General features: G+C 40.0%; 2 protein-coding genes across 2 annotated transcripts; one reads left to right on the top strand and one right to left on the bottom strand.

The window, feature by feature from the left end:
* Window positions 1-34: 34 nt before the first annotated feature.
* slc26a11 (solute carrier family 26 member 11) lies at window positions 35-8,773 on the bottom strand. The gene is made up of 15 exons (XM_084930610.1): window positions 8,629-8,773; window positions 7,958-8,080; window positions 7,572-7,824; window positions 7,236-7,428; window positions 6,362-6,447; window positions 4,396-4,612; window positions 4,121-4,299; window positions 3,906-3,978; window positions 3,334-3,445; window positions 3,199-3,254; window positions 2,687-2,827; window positions 2,218-2,345; window positions 1,167-1,266; window positions 959-1,092; window positions 35-859 (listed from the first exon to the last, which is right to left on the bottom strand). Exons 3-15 carry the CDS (start codon window positions 7,773-7,775, stop codon window positions 752-754), a joined length of 1,731 nt encoding a protein of 576 aa, XP_084786736.1. The 5' UTR covers window positions 7,776-7,824; window positions 7,958-8,080; window positions 8,629-8,773; the 3' UTR covers window positions 35-751.
* A 15-nt stretch (window positions 8,774-8,788) lies between these two features.
* sgsh (N-sulfoglucosamine sulfohydrolase (sulfamidase)) lies at window positions 8,789-16,712 on the top strand. Its single transcript, XM_084930611.1, has 9 exons — window positions 8,789-9,013; window positions 10,462-10,622; window positions 10,701-10,806; window positions 10,897-11,273; window positions 12,810-12,891; window positions 12,965-13,168; window positions 13,752-13,918; window positions 14,376-14,593; window positions 16,376-16,712. The coding sequence occupies exons 1-9, from the start codon at window positions 8,929-8,931 to the stop codon at window positions 16,557-16,559; spliced, it is 1,584 nt and encodes a 527-aa protein (XP_084786737.1). The 5' UTR covers window positions 8,789-8,928; the 3' UTR covers window positions 16,560-16,712.
* The last annotated feature ends 944 nt before the right edge of the window (window positions 16,713-17,656 follow it).

The raw sequence follows: 17,656 nt of genomic DNA, 5'->3' as shown, positions 1-17,656 counted from the left end.
TAAAAAAAATTCTGCATGTACACAGAAACACAAATAACTTGTAATGATTTATTCAGGAAAAATCTTTGTATAAATGTGATGATTTGGGTTAAAAATATAATTCACTCATCTTCAACATTTTTTTAACGACTGAACTAGAGATCCTGTCCCAGCTGTCATTGGCTTGGAGGCTGTGTGCACCAGGTCTCTCGCAACACTGGAATAATTTATTTATAAAGAGAAAAGTTTTTAAAGTTTTGCCTTTTTCCCACCTAGAAGCATTTCTTTGTCAACATAAAATAAGAGACTACTGCCTTACAGTACATTTTACACATATAAATAAATAAAACGATAGATGGCACTTGTGTTAGCCTGACTTTGCTCAGTTCATTAATCAGTAACTTCTTATTTTTAAGAACATATTTGGTCCCACTCTGGATTTTCAACCTTAAAACACCACACAGACATCTATTAGCAAAATTATACCACATATATCCACTATTACTTACACAGTCCAGATATTAATGGATTATATTATTTACATTTACAGACATTATATTAAACTTGTGCTCCAAAGTTGTTGTGCAGTGGACAGTGTTTGTAAACTTAACAGATTTCCTTATTTCTTCACTTGGTCAGTGGCAGTCGCTGCAAACTGCAGAGAAATTACTCGCTGGAGGTAGTTTATAGATTTTTTTGAGGTCTTAAGAGACTTATAATTCCAGATTAGGGGCATCTCTCCTCTCCAGGCTGTAACTGGATAGTTTTTGTGTTAATCATCAAGAAGATTCCTCGACTCCATCTGCAGTGCCTCGTCTACGCTGTGATTGTGCCTGAGGCCCTCCAGATCAGCTGCCAGGAGAACCTTCAGAATAGAGGGCTGAAGGAGGGAGGAAGACACAGGCAGGGGAAAGCAAACGATGATGAGTATGAACTCATTCAGTAAGGATTAAAGGTTTTTAAGGACTGAAGGGTGTACCTGCAATCCGGCAAAGATCAGATGCACTTCTCTGAGTTTGAACTGCCTCAGCAGGTCCCTGAGCTCACTGATCACTGTGTAATCGATGACGCTGACGTGAGAGCAGTCCAGCACCACAGACCGTGGTGGAGACACTGGGGAAAGACGAGCAAGTAAACAGCAGGAAACACTGAAATGTGCCCACACAGACTATCAAGCATTTCATTACCCTGCAGAGCCCGAGTGTGTATGATGTGGCTGAGATACTCGGTAGCAGGAAAAGTGAGGCCACTGCTCAACTCCATCACCAACACGCCGTGATCAGTCACCTGCAACGCAGAAATGCAATATTACAGCATTAGTCTTGTTTGATACCACATATTTCAAATGTGTCCTCATCAAAGTTATGAAAAATGTTTAGTTTTAGTTTTTACTACTTTTATTTTTAGCTTATTCATTATTAAGTATTGGCAGGGCAAGATTTAAGAAGTTCATAGAAAGTCTCAAAGTTCTGTTGACATTCCAGTTCCAGTTCTTCATTTAGTTTTTCTTAAGCCTCTCAGAGGTGGACTCGCTGGTGTCTTTTGTCCTGCTGCAGAACCCAAGTGCGCTTCATCAGAGGTCATGAACAGACATTCTGCATTTTGTATTTAGACTTTTTCCCACCACTGTAACTGGCTCTAAAATAAACTGAAATGGTGAATACCCCACTACGAAACAACACAGTGTCTCCTGCATCTGGGTTCTAGTTTGGTCCTGATATAAGATTCAGTCTGAGAGAGTTTAGCTGCTGGAAGCTGGGCCAGTCATCACACACTGGTGTGACAGGAAGAAGCAGCAAAACATCACAATTTAACTCTATGATGACTTTTCTCTGGGTGGATAAGGATGGATCCAGCTTTGATTCACGTGCCTACAAAAACGTAAATGTTTAACCCAGGCAAATACTAACAAAAAAAAAATATCTATGTGCCGCTTTTAAGACATTTTCACGGTCAAATCATCCTTAATCATTGTCATCTTTTGCGTCCTTCATCTCTCCCTCCCCTCTTTCTCCTTTCATGTATTTTTTACATTTTTAGTACTTTACGGATTAGTATTTTATGACTTTTAAGACCATTTTATGACTTAGTATTTGTGACCTTCTTAATTGTTTTTTTCTCCTGTTTTTTGCTTGTGAACTCCTTTAACCCTTTACCCGTGATATTGAGTCAAACAAACTCACTTCACATGACTAGTTTCATACGCTCCTTGCACACAGACATAAAAAGATAACGCACCTCTATCTGGGGTCTGGCCATACTGTAGAGCAGCAGGGCTCCAGACACAGCTATACCTCCTACGATGCCGTACTGCACCTCCCAGAAACTCATCAGGAACGTCACAAAAAAGGGGAGAAGGTCCAGCTCTATGGGGGATAAATCATCATCATTAACGTTTAAGTGTCATTTACATCCTCCATCGATACTAGACGTTACACATGTTATATATTATGTTCTTGCCTAAAAATGGAGGACTGAGACGGTGAGACTGGCTCCAGACTCCAGAATTCTCCCTCCCATATAAAGTCATTTACAACAGCTGACAAACTGAATTCAGTTCAATCATTTTTTTCCACATCCTTTTTATATATTTTGGCTACTCTGTATAGTCGAATACAAAGAACTTCGGGTAAACTCTGTTTTTAATTTAAATATCGTACATAAATAAAAGTGACTTGACTAATTAAAATAGCAACATGACACTCACTTCGTATCCTCCACATCTTAGCCACCACACGGTAATCCACCATGGGAGCCACCGCACAGATGATGACAGCAGCTAGAGAAGCTTTGGGGATGTAATAAAAGGCCGGCATGAGGAAGGCCAAGGAGAGCAACACTATTACACCTGCAACAATAAAGAGAAAGAAAATCATAAAACATTTAAAAACAGTATAAACAACATAAAATATTATATTTATTTGCACCAAAATAGCAAAAAAATATGTGATTGTTATTTTGGTTTTGACTTCAAGGTGCATTTTTATTATTTTTAAATAAGAAGGATGCTATGACAGACTGAAAGATAAACTTTTGCATTCTTGTACAAACATTGTTCTTGCAGTGTCTCCATCCTGCATGATAAGCCTTTTAATTTCACCAATAAGGAAAAAAGAAACTAAAGAAATGTGAGGTGAGGATAATTTGCTGTATGAAAACATAAATGGCCACAAGGGGGCAGAAGAGGAAAACGTAAAAGCTGAAAGTGTCACAACTTACTGGTGACAACCCCTCCAGCTGGAGTGCAAACTCCAGTCTGGGAGTTCACAGCTGTCCTGGATGTGAAAGAAAACATGTCAGTATAAACATAACTGTTATTATAACTATGAAAATAACACACACAGACACACAAACCTCCCAAAGCTGCCTGTGACAGGGTAGGCTGACACAAAGGAGCCCACGATGTTGGTCACTCCGATTGCCAGCAGCTCCTGGTTGGCATCGATCCTGTAGTCGTTCTGACTGGCTGAGGAGAAAGTTAAGTTAAAATCAGCCACCAGTGTGATGAAAAAAACATTCTTTATCTGCCTTTATTATCTAATAACTATTTAATGAGTAGAAAAATGCTTTTGAAACATGTTACGTTTTTAAAAATGTATAAAGTATTGATTTCATCTTCATGATGAAGCCTTAAATTGACAGCCATGTTGCACTTACAAGCTAAATACATGATAAATATTAACATTGCTATTGGAGTTTTATATGTTTACAGTGTTAGTTTAACATGTTAAATTATGGGACTGTAAGCTATTAGTTTTGGAGATACTTATTTTTATTAATCTGGTAAGAAGTGTGAATATCTGCACCATATTTTATGTCTATCATTTAATTCTGTCTGAAGACATCTCACTGAAAAAGTGGAAACGTCAAGGAATTACCACCATCATTATGATTATCCTCTGAAACCAGTGACTAACATTACTTACCAAATGCTTTCGCAATAGCAATGCTCTCCAACAGGCCCATGAAGGGGATCACCGCTAGCCCTCCTCCAAAGTCCTTTAAAACACACAGAGAGGAAGACGAGACAGTCAGCTGCTCTTTCTGAGAGCAGAGGGATTCTGGAAGTGAAACTTTCAGCTCAATCATTTATCAAAAAGATCCAGTGTCTTCATCGGGTTACTGGCTGTTTCCTCCTTACTTTCACAATCTCTCCAAAGGAAACGACGGTGCCGTTGGCTGTAGTGTCAGAGGTGGGTGGAGGCCTGAATGGTGGCAGCCCACGGGTAGTTTTTCCAGTGATCGTGAAGACGTGATTACCATACACCTCCCAGGAAAATGCTATGAGGGATGCAGCGATGACCACTGCAGCGTTACGCACTGATGATATAAAGAAATACAATAAAAATGTAATGAACAGAATATTGTTATTTTTGTAAAAGAGAGACACGTGTACTCAAACACAAAGGTACTCACTGGTAGCTACAGCCCACACTACTTTCCTGGCATACATGGAGCAGGTGGAGTCACTGTCAGAGATTAGACTCGACTTCATGAACATCAACATGACCAGCAGAGCGAGACAAATCAGACCAAGAACCACATCACCGATCCTGGCCTCAGGGATCTTGTGGAAGGTGTAGTAAACCTCCAGGAAAAACTGCTGAGGGACACCCTGGATTCCCAGAATATTCTAGAAAAAAAGGAAGAGCGGATAAAACCACTGATATTATGAACGGAAAAGGAGAGGGCAAGAGCAGTTCTCTCTTTGGAGTTTACACACTCAGCGCAATCAAAATGCACTTTTGAGTATAACCTAAACATTTGTGTGTGCGATCGTGGCTCAAGCGTTAGGAGGTCGCCTTGTAATCGGAAGGTTGCCGGTTCGAGCCCTGGCTCGGACAGTCTCGGTCGTTGTGTCCTTGGGCAAGACACTTCTTGCACCAGCAGCCTCGCCTCTGGCAGTGCGCCCCAGGGTGGCTGTGGCTACAATGTAGCTTGCCATCACCAGTGTGTGAATCTGTGGATGACTGGATGTGTAAAGTGCTTTGGGGTCCTTAGGGACTAGTAAAGCGCTATACAAATACAGGCCATTTATTGTTAATCAGTTCACCAACAATGATGCAAATCCACCAGTAAAAGCTCAACACAGATTATAGTGCTCACCGGTCACATCTTTGACCTGTCTGCATGAGGTCAATGGGAAATTGATTTTATTGTATTTTATGTATGCGTGTGCAAGCAAGTACAGCTTTCACATAAACAGACATTTATGAGAGGTATGAGTTGCGAGCCCTGAGAGATTTCAACTTGCATTAATTAATAAAGAAACACTGATGCAGAATATAGAGTTTTAAGACACAGACTTTTCAAATATTTATTTACTAAAGTCAGAGGTAAAGCCATGTGCTTAGTTTGTAGAGAGCAGACTGCTGTGTTTAAGCGTTTTATTAAGAGACTAAACCGCAGAGAAGTACAAGAACCTGACTGAAGCAGAGCGGGAATGTACATCAGAGCCTGTGCTAGTAAAAAAAAAAAAAAAGCAATAAGGAGTTTTGCAGGCAGAAGGAGAACATGCAAACTTCACACAGAAAGGACCCAGCAGGTGGATTCAAACACACAACCTTTTAGCTTAAAGGCAACAGTACTAACCACTGGTCCACCCAATGCTCAAATCATTATTGTGGTGCTTTCTGGTGACTTTTCTATTTTCTTAGATGCCAATAAGCTAGTTGTGATCATTCTAGAGATTTTTTTTTTTTAATTCTGTGTGCTTCCCAGGGTATTTTTCAGCACTGCTTCTGTCATGATTCTGGGTCTTTTACCCAGCGTTTTGTGTTTTTTGGTCTTTTCAAGTTCTGTTTATTTTTCATTATCTTTAGTTTGCTGGTTTTGGTTTAGACTTTCACCTTTGTGTACTCCCTTAGCGTTTCAATCTTGAGCATTTAGTTCAAATTACTGTTTCCTACCTTTTCCTTCTATGCCAGTTTCCCTACGTTTAGGCTAGTTCTGTCTGCAGTTTAGTTATTGTGCCTCTCTTCCTGTCTTATTTTGATACCATTTTGTCTCCTTTACATTGTTTTTAGTCTTACTTTCTCCCCTGCCTCATTGTGTCGATTATTTACACCTGTGTTTATTTGCCCCAGCTGTTCCACATTCCCTAATCTGCCTTGATGCAGTTATACCCTCAGTTTGGCCCTTGCTCTTTGTTGTGTCATCTGTTATGCCTTCCTGTTTTCTCTGGTCTCATTTCCATCCTGGCGTGTTTATTTATATAATATTTTCATTTCTGCTTTGTTTTAATAAAGACTCACTTTTTATCTTTTCAATCTTTTAAAGACTTTTTCCCTACTGAGGCATACAGTTCGATGTGTTGTATATGCTGAGATAACTCTATGTATGTGTGTTAGTTTTTGCTGTGTGTGCATGTTTTCACTCTTACTTTGACTTGGCCAAATCCAATAGTTACTGCAGCAGCACACGTGAAGCCTTTTATTACAGGAAAAGAGATGAAGTCCAGAAGGAAACCTGCAGAAGAGAAGCAAAGTAGTGGATGATTTACAGAACCAAGACATTATTAAACCTTCCAGATTTCAAATATTACAGTAACTCTTTAAGGAAAAAATATAAATTCTCATTCGATAAGGAGCTTATGTTCGTAGGCTGCCCATTCATTGCCATTTTACCGTAAAATGACACAAGACTAGTAAGTCATTCAAAAATAACCCACAGCACAATTAAGTTTGGATCGGGTCCTGGCCAAGGAGAACATGAGACAAGGTTTCATGTTCTCCTTGTGCCTGTGGAGTTTGCTCCAGGTACTCTAGCTTCCTCCCACAGTCCAAAGACATGCTTGGTCGGGTGATGGCAATTCTAACCTAGATGTTAATGTGAGCATGAATGGCTATCTCTGTGTGTCATCCCTGTCCAGGGTGTATCCTGCGTCACGCCATATGAAAGCAGTGAAGGGGCTCCAGCTCCCTACGACCCTGAACTGGATATGTGGCTAATAAAATGGATGAACAGATGCCTATTTAAGATCCACAGATTTTATAGTAGACTGTCTACCTCTAAAATTTAAGTTCCTACATGATAGTTACTCGATTTTTGTGATGTTGTTTTTACTTTTGGACTTCACCTTAAATTTTACATACTGGAGGATGTGATAAACTACCAGTGCTCTCAGACTCACACAACAATGTGTGTTATTGTGAAAAAATATTTTGTTTTGCTTTCAGTGGTTCACAAGTTTTTCAGGAAAAGCCCAAAACTGAAATCACAAGCTTTCCACATGACCTCAGGAGCACTCATTTCACCTAATCTCAGTAACGCCATCACAGCTTGGATGAGTCCACAGAGGAGGCTGAGCAGCACGGCTCGGTGAGGCTGCCCTCCCACCACAGAAGAGCACAAGAGGGACATGATGGCCGTGGGGCCCAGGGTCACATCCTTGGAGGTTCCCAGAAAGGTGTAGATGAACCCCCCCATGAAGGCCGAGTAGAGTCCGAACTGTGGACAGAAAATAAAATAAAGTCTGAACTAATTATGCAGCTAATTATTTTTTCATCTTAAAGCTCATGTCTCGGGAAAAGAGGAAAGCCAAATTAGTTATCCAGAGGGAGGTGAACCCTAAAGGAAAGCCTAAGACTCGCCTGCACAGGAAGGCCGGCCACTTCAGCATAAGCCAGCGCTTGTGGTACAGTCGTCAATCCAACAGTGAGACCCGCAAGGACGTCCATCTTTAGCCATTTCAGGTTGTACTTTGGCAGCCATGAGAGGATGGGCAACCAGGCCTTCAGGGTGCTGTAGGAACAGCAGCACCGGGCTGACTGTCTTCTCATCAGACGCCGCTGCATCACACTTAGAGGTAAAGACCGGCGGGAGAGGAATTCAGCAAAGAGACATCTGTAGCAGAAAAAAAGTAAAATGAACAAAAGAAAAGCCACACACACAAAGCATGAGTTCTCCACTCAGCTTTAAATGTCATCAGCTTTGCTGGGTGCTGCTCAGGTTCCTGTTTTTTCCTTTTATTTCCTACCTCCTGCTGAGATATGCAGCATTCAGGAAAACGCCACAAAGATGCTGCTCATGCAAGCAGGTGTCAACCTGTTTGTTTCCATTTCTTCAAGCCGAGGACATATCTTCAGGTGCATGCTGTGATCTGCGTGCCACACAAAAAAAAGAACCATTCACAAGCTCACTGTGTGTCATTTACAATCATATAACGGTCATATGACAGCTGGGTGCTTTGCATACAGGTATCTGAACAGTCAGGACTTTTTTTTTTTTCATGAAGTCACCTTTACCTTCAAACTATAAACTTCCTCATCAGAAAAGTCCAACAGATAGGCCCACAGTCTTACGTGAACTTGACCTCAGACTGATACTTTATCTCCCACTGTGTCTGATTATGAGTCTGTTACCGAGACTATAACAACCTTGTAATTATCAAAAAAGAATGATAATACACTAAAAACAGTGATGTGTTTGAGTGCAAGAGAGAAGAATGCACAGAAGAGACTGAATTCGTATACCACAGAAATGAAACAAAACAGAATAAAATAGAAATCTGACAATATAATATAAAATAACTCCACAGTGTTTAACCGAACTGAACCAAAATAGACTAAAATAGATATGAACAGACCAAAATAAAGTACTAATGACTAAATAAAATAGAATAGAGTCGAATAAAACATAAATTCTTACACAGCGTGATGCTTTCTCTTGGCTGGGCTGTGATTTTTCACGTCCTTCTCTACTGTTCCTTTTGCTAAACCCACTTCTCCAAAAACATTTCGCTGACTAGGCGCGAGATAAGTCGTTTCCTGTTGTTTTTTTTCTCCTCACGTGACTTGTGTAATGTGACTCTCAGTGGGCGGGGTTTGAGTTGTTTGAGGAAGCATATTTCACGTCGTTCCAACGATGCCTTTAAGTGCTAACTTTAGCGAGTTTTGTTTTCATATTTAAAGTTTATTTTTCTGTGGAGAAATAGAGGAAGAGGCCAGCATGCTCCCTCGGGTTGTTTTTATTATTTTTTTAGCATCGTGTTGCATCGGAGAGTCCAAAACGAGAAATGTGCTTCTAATAATTGGTGAGTTCACGTTTTTGTGCTCCTGGAGAAACTATAAATCCTTTCTATTATATGGCTGGAAATTTAAAATGCTGAAATACACCCTCCTGTTGCCATTACAATTCTCTGCAAAAATCTCTAGCCACCCTTTAATTCGTTATATAACAGAGATTCAATAGTTCCCGAAGTTTTTTATTGGACATTGGCTGCTTGTTCACTCATTTTCAATCCACTTAAAAGTGGCAGGCTTAAAAAATATCTACAGCATTAATGATTAATGAAAGTGAAATGGGGAAAAGGCTAAAGTACACCAAATTACACAAGAATTGAACTGAAAATCAGCAGTAACAGTCTTTTCTCCATCTTGAATCCACACATGAATCCAAATTTGAGATTGTTGGTTCAAATCATTGTTAGTATCTACAGAGAAGATCAGGAGAGAGGTACAACAGCGAGTGTCTACAGCCATCTGTAACAGTCCAGGCTCTGTCATGGTTTGGGGCTGCAGTTGGGGATCATAAAAACTGATGGACACTGGGATGGATGCAGAAAGCGTCTTACTAAAAACAGCTTTAATTTTTCAGGATGATCAAATGATCTCAAATGCACCGACAATGCAGTGAAAGCATGCCTGGATAGAAAAACACATACTGGAGTACCATCAGTCATGGATTGGCCTCCCCAGAGACTTTATCATTATAGTGATAGGGAACAGTGCAAAAGAACAGCTTTGAATGTCCTTCAAGCCTGGAGAATGATTCCTGAAGACTGCTCAAAAAAATTACAAGAAAGCTTGCCCAAGACAGTTCAGGCTGTGTTGAAGAAATAAGATAGTCATACCAAATATTGACTTTTTGGATTGTATAAACTCTGTATATAGAAATAAGTAGAGGCACGAGATTTGCACAGTACTGAAAGTGCATGATGGAGGTTATAACTGTTTTAGGCAGTTTTATTTTGTTTATTAGTAGAACCTCTCTCCATAACATAAAATAATTAAGTTCACCAAATCCAAACAAACTAAATATGAGGCAGAAATCGGTTTGTGTGTTACAATCTTGAGCCGTTTTAACCTTCATGCAAGTAGATTTTATTATCATACAAATATTCTATAAAGGAATGTGTTTAAAGTAAAACTAATCTAAAATGATCTGTCAGAAAATGCCAAACAATTGGAAAAAAATGAAAACTATACTCAGGGAAAAAGAAAAATGTCAGTGTCTCTTTACATGAAGCCTGATCCACCAAGAAACACTTTTCCTACTTAAATCCTCTGCACTGAACCCCAACCTTAAACCCATCCTGTACTTCTGAGAAGAACTGGAATTGTGACTTAAAGCCAGGTTTCATTACCCTACTGACTTTGCAAAGCAGTATGTAGATGACAAAGATTTTAGAGATTGTTAAAAGTCAGTTATGGGCATTTTGTTTGAGCCCCCGCATCAGTTTCTGTCTTTTCCTTCTCACAGCTGATGATGCAGGTTTCGAGACAGAGGTTTATAACAACTCTGTGGTCCACACGCCTCACCTGCGCTCTCTGGCTCAGCGCAGCGTGGTGTTCAAGAACGCCTTCACATCTGTCAGCAGCTGCTCACCCAGCCGCTCCGCCATCCTCACCGGCCTGCCACAGGTGAGACACACACACCTGTAAATGCCTGTCATTAAAGCCAGGTGAATTATTGAGGTGTGTTTCTCTTGTGGTTTCCAGCATCAGAATGGCATTTATGGACTTCATCAAGGAGTCCATCACTTTAATTCTTTTGATGAAGTACAAAGTCTGCCGCTGCTTCTCAAACAAACCAACGTACACACAGGTACATAACAAAATGACCCGTTTTTCTCATGTCTATAAATAAATCTTTCTTATTTTTTACTTTTTAAACTCACTGATTCTTTCTTCACAGGTATAATTGGAAAGAAGCACGTCGGCCCTGGATCTGTTTACCCCTTTGACTTTGCCTACACAGAGGAAAACAGCTCTGTCCTCCAGGTGGGGAGGAACATCACTCGCATTAAACTCCTGGTCCGCAAGTTTTTCCAGACTCACAAAGAGGAAGCCTTTCAACGAAAGAACGGGAAAAAAGCAGAAAAAAGTAACCGGGAGAATATAAAGAATGAAGAGAGGCCATTTTTCCTTTATGTTGCCTTCCATGATACTCATCGATGTGGACACTCGCAGCCCCAATACGGAGCCTTCTGTGAGAAGTTTGGGAATGGTGAAAAGGGGATGGGTAGAATCCCTGACTGGACACCACAGTATTACACACCAGACCAAGTAAAGGTCAGAGAAATCCCAGTTTCTGCTTTAATACCTGTTTTATGTCATTATTTAACTGTTTTAAAAAGAAAAAGGCTATAAAAATCAAAGCAGGCTAGTCCATTTTGCTGAAATTTCATTGCAGCAGCTGACATTGTTGTATGCATGCCTGACAGTGTCGGGGCATTCTCCTATTGAGATGGTAGATGGTATCATGGGGAATTTCCTGATCTCCAGATCTGGACCCGGACATCACTGAGCTCCTAGATAGTCTGAGGTGCAACCTGGCAGCATCAGATAGCATGAAACATAACATACCAAGGTTGTTCTATTGGATTTAGGGGCCCAGTCGGTGGTATCAGTTACTTCATCCTCCAGGAAGTGCATGCATACTCTCGCCATACTCTCGTGCAACTGGAGGAACCCAGGAACCACTGTGCCATTGTACTGTGTGTGCCGTTGCCTAGCCTGTAGTAGTCTGTGCATCCCTGCATGGATATGCTTCCCCAGACCATCACAGAACCATCACCAAACTGATCATGCTGAACAACATTACAGGCAGCATTATTCTCCAACTTCTCCAAACCCATTCCTGTCTGTCACATGTGCTCAGGATGAGCCTGCTCTCATTAATGAAAAGTACAGGGTGACAGTGGTGGACTTATAAATTCTGGCATTTTATAGTAAATGACAGTCAGGCTCTATGGTGCCAGGCAGTGAGCACAGGACCAACTAGAGTACACTAAGCCCTCAGTGCACCGTCATGAAGTTTGAGACATTCACACCAGTGGCCTGCTGTAGGGCTCCAGATCAATGTCCCAGATGTTGGCTTGATGCTATACTCTGGTTAAAGTGTTTCTTTAATTATTTTTTGAGCAGTGAATGTACAAAACTGTTTACTGTAGTAGTATGTTTTTGTTTCTGGGATTGTCCCTAAAATGTGGCTGTGCAGATTTCTGCAAAACTGCTCATTCAAACGAAATGAGTGAGTCAAGTCATTTGTTACAGGAAACTAAAGACAATAAATAAATGAAATTAAACAAAACATATACTCAGGTTTTTCTGAGAACGGTTTAAACCATCTGACTGATTAAGTTGTATAAAAGTTAGGACTGTTTTGGCCAGATGTCATATTTTTCACACCAAGTCTGTTTAAATGTCAGAATTAGCTGTAGTTACAGTTACGTGCTTTGGGAGTGCATTAATGTTAATAAAAGTGTGGTCACTCATGACGTACTCGCCTAACAATAAATACTAAACAGAGTACTCATCGATGATGGTTTTATCACTGACTTCATATTTGACCAAACACCAGATAAAGCATTTAAGATTTGGTCTTGAGCTCATTGCTGCTTTGCATTACAGCCTGCACAGGCTGCAGTTGAAATTAACAGAAATTTCCAAATGCCAAAATTTTCCACAGCTTTTTCTTATCTCCCAGTTTGTCTTAGTCTTTACTTCTTCTTTTTTTTAACTTTTCACATTACCATGATGGTTGAATTAAAGCTACAGAACTTTAACACATGATAATGCAGAATTTCCTCATCTTCTGCACTTCAGGTTCCTCCTTTTGTGCCGGATACACCTGCATCACGAGCTGACTTGGCTGCACTGTACACCACAGTGAGCCGGCTGGATCAGGGTGCGTAAAGGTTTTATAACATAGAAAAAGAAGGTTGTAAAACACTAAACTATGATGCTCATATCCCCTGCAGGTATCGGTTTAGTTCTTCAGGAGCTCAGAGAAGCCGGTTATGAGAACGACACTCTGATAATCTACAGCTCAGACAACGGTATCCCCTTCCCGAATGGCAGAACCAACCTGTATCACTCTGGAACGGCAGAGCCGATGCTGGTGTCCTCTCCGGAGCACAGGGAGCGATGGGGAGACACCAGCGAGGCCTACGTCAGCCTGCTGGGTAAGAAAATTGAAGATACAAGGAACGATGCAAATGGACCTTTTCTCAGTATTTTAGGCCTTAAAATTAAGCAGCTATCCATTATGAGCACAGAGTGAACTGCAGGTTAAAGTTAAATACTGATGCCACTCATTCCTAAACCTTTCTGGATTGTGAATAACAAACAATAAAAAAGTTCTAATAATTACGATCCAGTAAAAAGTGACAGAGCAGAAGAGTCGGTGTGTTGATCTGAAGCAGACACTAGATGGAGACTTAACAACAGAGCATGAAATATTGATAGAAGGAAAAAAAAAATAGAGTAAATAGACTGTACAAGTAGGGGTAGAAGTATTTTCTCAACCTATCAACAAATACTAACAAAAATACAGAGATATGCGGCTTTCTTTTTCTTTCTTTTGACGGTGTTGTATAAATATGAGGGTATCCCTTAGTTTAAAATGTACTATTTAAAGCTAAGGGGTCTTATATTTTGGTCTGTGTGCCTTTTTAAGAATTCCTTTAATTATTAGTAACTTAAGTTGAACATTTGTCAGTTTTTTGTTTGTTTGTTTTTACTATCTTTTCCTTTTTATTTTTACAGACATCACTCCCACCATCCTTGACTGGTTCTCTGTTCCTTACCCATCCTACAGCCTACCTGGCACCCCTGCCTCCCAGGTCCACCTCACTGGCCGCTCGTTACTCCCTGCTTTGGTAACTGAGCCCACCAGCTGGCACACTGTCTACTCCAGCCAGTCCCTGCATGAGGTCAGGACATCACCACCACTTTAGCTTGATGAATCATTTTTATTTCTAGCTCTAAATTTTTATTTTGGACTCTACTGTGGTAGCCTTGCTTGAGTCTCAGTTTAAAATATTCCCTTATCTAAAGTGATGATGAGCTATTTTCGCTCCTCTTACTTGAAGCCAACTTTTTTCTGATTGGCTGCCCCTTACAAGCTAAAAGTTTGAACAGCAGTGGGCTGCTGTGCTTACAGCCACACAGAGCCAAGAGTAGGGAAAAAAAGTCTAAAACCAAGTGCTTAGAGCAGTGTGGAGCCTGTGATTTTGGCTCAGAAGGATTAATTGCACGTACACTGACATCTTTATTTTAAATTCGCTGTTGCAAAAGTATTAATAAGACAGAAAATTAAGAAAAACATGACGGCAACACTTTAATGAGAGAATAAAATGTCTTTAACTAAAACTTTCGCTTTGATTTCAGGTCACCATGTACTACCCGATTCGCTCTATTCACCAGGGGCCGTACCACCTTCTGCACAACCTGCACTACCGTATGCCCTTCCCTATCGATCAAGATCTGTACGTGTCGCCCACCTTTCAGGACCTGCTGAACCGCACCACGCTGAGTCAGCCGACACACTGGTTTAAAAGCCTGGAGCAGTACTACTACAGAGCTCGCTGGGAGCTGTACGACACCAGGTCTGTAACAGCTGCTGTCGCTCGCTTTGTTAGAGCTGATCCAGAGAAGCAAACACAACCTTATTCCTGATAAGTATCAGTCCCTGCAAAGGACGGGAGTTAAAAGGTCCTCACGGGAAAGTGGATCACAATACTTGACCTTGATCAGTGGATGACAGGGGCATCCACTGATTCCAGTGAGATAAACCTAAAACAGCTGATTTAGTGATAAGGTAACAACTGTCTCAGAAAACAAAGAGCAGAGGTCAAAAACAGAAAAAGAATCATGTGTTGAGCAAATTTTATTTGCCATGATTGTTCAGATTTTTTTTTTTTGTGATCAATCAGTATTTAAAACTCTTTTTTTTTTTTTTTTTTTTTTTTTCAAACACTGTTGCATTTGATGGTAAAGATTCCTGCCATGAATCTCCTGCCCTCCACCCACATATTCAACAACACAGAAAGAGACATGCATGTTAATCTGCTATGGATGTGAGAAGGATAAAGTGCTTAAAGAGTACAGAAGAAACATGTACTGGTTAAATGCAACTTGTGTTTTGAAGCACTTTGATCGGTCACTAAAAAAAATGCGACACATAAATAGCAGGCTGTTTCCATGTAAAGGTTTGTATTTCACGGTTTGTGTGTCCGTAATTGTTCACTGCAGCAGTAACAAGTGAAAAACTGAGGAGGATGTTGATAAGGAGCTGTGCCGTCTTTCACACTAAAAATCAGCAGCACCGTCTTTGCTGTGACTTTTACACTGAGGTTAATCAGTTGTGAGTAGAAAACGTAGATGGTCCACTAGTTGAGTCCATCACATCTGCAGACACATCGTTCACATCTTATATCAGACCGTTAACAGACTGTTCCCTCAGTTCCTTAGAGTGTAAAGCTTTTTTAAAGATGACATTCATAACAACGGATGAATGTGACTGTTAGCTGAAGAGTGAACAAGCACAAACGTAATCAAGTTTCTTTTTTCTCAGTTTTTTCAATAATGAACACTATTGATAGTCTAAAACTAAAACTACACCACAGGTTGGCTTTGAAAACCACGTTTAGCTTAATTTAAAACTGATTTTCAACAACCTGATTGAATGCACAGTCTAAAAACATTTAATGAATGACTTATAACACACTATAATGAAGGCATACACTTGTATAAGAACATTTTAACGGATTATTACTTGTCATAGTTTATTTCACCATTCATTTCTTACTCCTCTTTCCTGCTGTGCTAATGACTGTTGACCTAAAGGTTTTAATTAATTAATAATTTACCAACATAAACGCCTTATTTAAACGTAGGTATGTAGTGCACTTTAAAAAAGTATTTGATGGTAATATTAAGCTTTTTAAAGCAAATTAAGAGTTAAAAGTTGGTTTCATTCGTAGGCTATGTTTAGTACTTTTAAATGTAATGTGTGGGGAAAAAACACCAGTCAGATATTATGTTAGCAAATATTTAATTATTATTTTCACTGGAAATGGAGGCAAAGCAACCATTCTCTTACTGGGTTTAGGGTTGTGGAGAAGCTGTAGCCTATCGCATGTGTCATGGGGTGAGATTCATGTTAAACCCTGAACGGTTCAACAGTTTAACGCCAACATATTTCCCTGAAAAAATGACTAATTTTAATAAAACTAACAGAAGCTATAGTTGCTATAGTCTATAGTCATTTTAGTAAATATAACTCATTATTTTTGCATTAGATGGAGGGATTTGCAGGGAGTAATTGTGGCTTATGAGCTCAGTCTTTCTAAAATGTTTAAATATTAATAATTGCATCGCTAACGCAGGACAGACCCACTGGAAACGAAGAACCTGGTGTCAGACCCGTCCTACAGCGGCGTGCTGGAGAGCCTGAAGCAGGATCTGCAGAAGTGGCAGTGGAAGACTGGCGATCCCTGGGTCTGTGGACCAGACTATGTCCTGGAGGACAAACTGGAGCCGCACTGCAGACCACTTTACAATGGACTATGAGGGACCCCAATGGTACCTTCAGTCATCTTGACTGATAAAGCTCTATGGATGAGGGCATTTACTTTGTAAAATACAAGATGTTTATTTTAATTTCTAATTTTGTATGTGAGTGATGCTTTTAATGTTTAAAATAAACAATTTTAGTTGCTTTAATTTGTACCGTCCGCTTTATTTTACTGCATAATTTAATCGCTCATCGTTTTTCTCCGTCTCTGTACATTTAAGGTTCATTTTCACCATTTTCATCCAGACTCCCACCATAACCCTGAGTTATAGAAAGGCAACATATTTAGACACCATTTAACTGTTTTTGTTATTGTTGATCGATTGATCTGGTAACTGAAGACGTGGTGGAGTTCATGACGCATGACTGGTGATGTCAGCGGATCAATCTCGAAATGGGTTCTGTTGAAATAGGACCGTTTTTCCTCTGAGCTCCACTTTGAAGTCAGACTGGTTCGTTAAATCCTTGTAGGAAGCTGTTAAAACTCGTTCACCCATCGATCGGCTCATCTTTTCATTCCTGATCTATCTGACTTTACTTCAATTCAAGATTTTGAAGCCCTTTGCTCTGATTTTGCTTGATCGAGCTGATTTCTGTGAATGAAGTAATGAATCGTAACTTTTCACTGATGTGAAAACTCAACCAAGAAATTCTGAAAATTGGTCAGTCTGATTATTTTACATTGAGATTTAATAAATACGTGCAGTTAGGACACACACAGTCTCATAAGCTATTACTGGGTGATTTATTAAAGGAAAAATTGGAACCCTTTACCCCTCAAGTGAGGTTATTCAGTAATTCTGTTATGCTGTGGGCGGCATTTTGCTGGCATGGTTTCACTCCACTTATTCCCTTAGATGACTGCTTCTTCCAAGATGACAAAGCTCCTCATCCAAAGGGGGCACTGACTCACTTAATAGTTTCACGAGAATGAGAATGATGTGAATCATATGCTGAGACCTTCACACTTACCAATTTTGATTTTAACTGAACATTTGAGGGATTTTCAACCAACTTCTTAATCAGCATCTCAACAACCATCAACAAAACGACAAATCAGGGAATATCTTTTGAAAAGGGGAAAAAAGAAAGT

This window comes from Perissodus microlepis, chromosome 6 (assembly GCF_051167445.1).
Source record: "Perissodus microlepis isolate ML-2025 ecotype Zambia chromosome 6, ASM5116744v1, whole genome shotgun sequence".
NCBI classification, from domain to species: domain Eukaryota; kingdom Metazoa; phylum Chordata; class Actinopteri; order Cichliformes; family Cichlidae; genus Perissodus; species Perissodus microlepis.
This window is presented reverse-complemented; position numbering and strand designations above follow the sequence as displayed.

What these genes read in the sequence shown, in the direction of transcription:
- sgsh (XM_084930611.1), top strand. Translation starts at nt 8,929, where the DNA reads ATGCTCCCTCGGGTTGTTTTTATTATTTTTTTAGCATCGTGTTGCATC. An exon ending in TCCTCACCGGCCTGCCACAG is followed by an intron (nt 10,623 to 10,700) that starts GTGAGACACACA and finishes TGTGGTTTCCAG; the next exon opens with CATCAGAATGGCATTTATGG. An exon ending in ACAAACCAACGTACACACAG is followed by an intron (nt 10,807 to 10,896) that starts GTACATAACAAA and finishes CTTTCTTCACAG; the next exon opens with GTATAATTGGAAAGAAGCAC.
- slc26a11 (XM_084930610.1), bottom strand. Translation starts at nt 7,775, where the DNA reads ATGCAGCGGCGTCTGATGAGAAGACAGTCAGCCCGGTGCTGCTGTTCC. An exon ending in ACACACTCGGGCTCTGCAGG is followed by an intron (nt 1,093 to 1,166) that starts GTAATGAAATGC and finishes GTCTTTCCCCAG; the next exon opens with TGTCTCCACCACGGTCTGTG. An exon ending in TGATCTTTGCCGGATTGCAG is followed by an intron (nt 860 to 958) that starts GTACACCCTTCA and finishes TCCCTCCTTCAG; the next exon opens with CCCTCTATTCTGAAGGTTCT.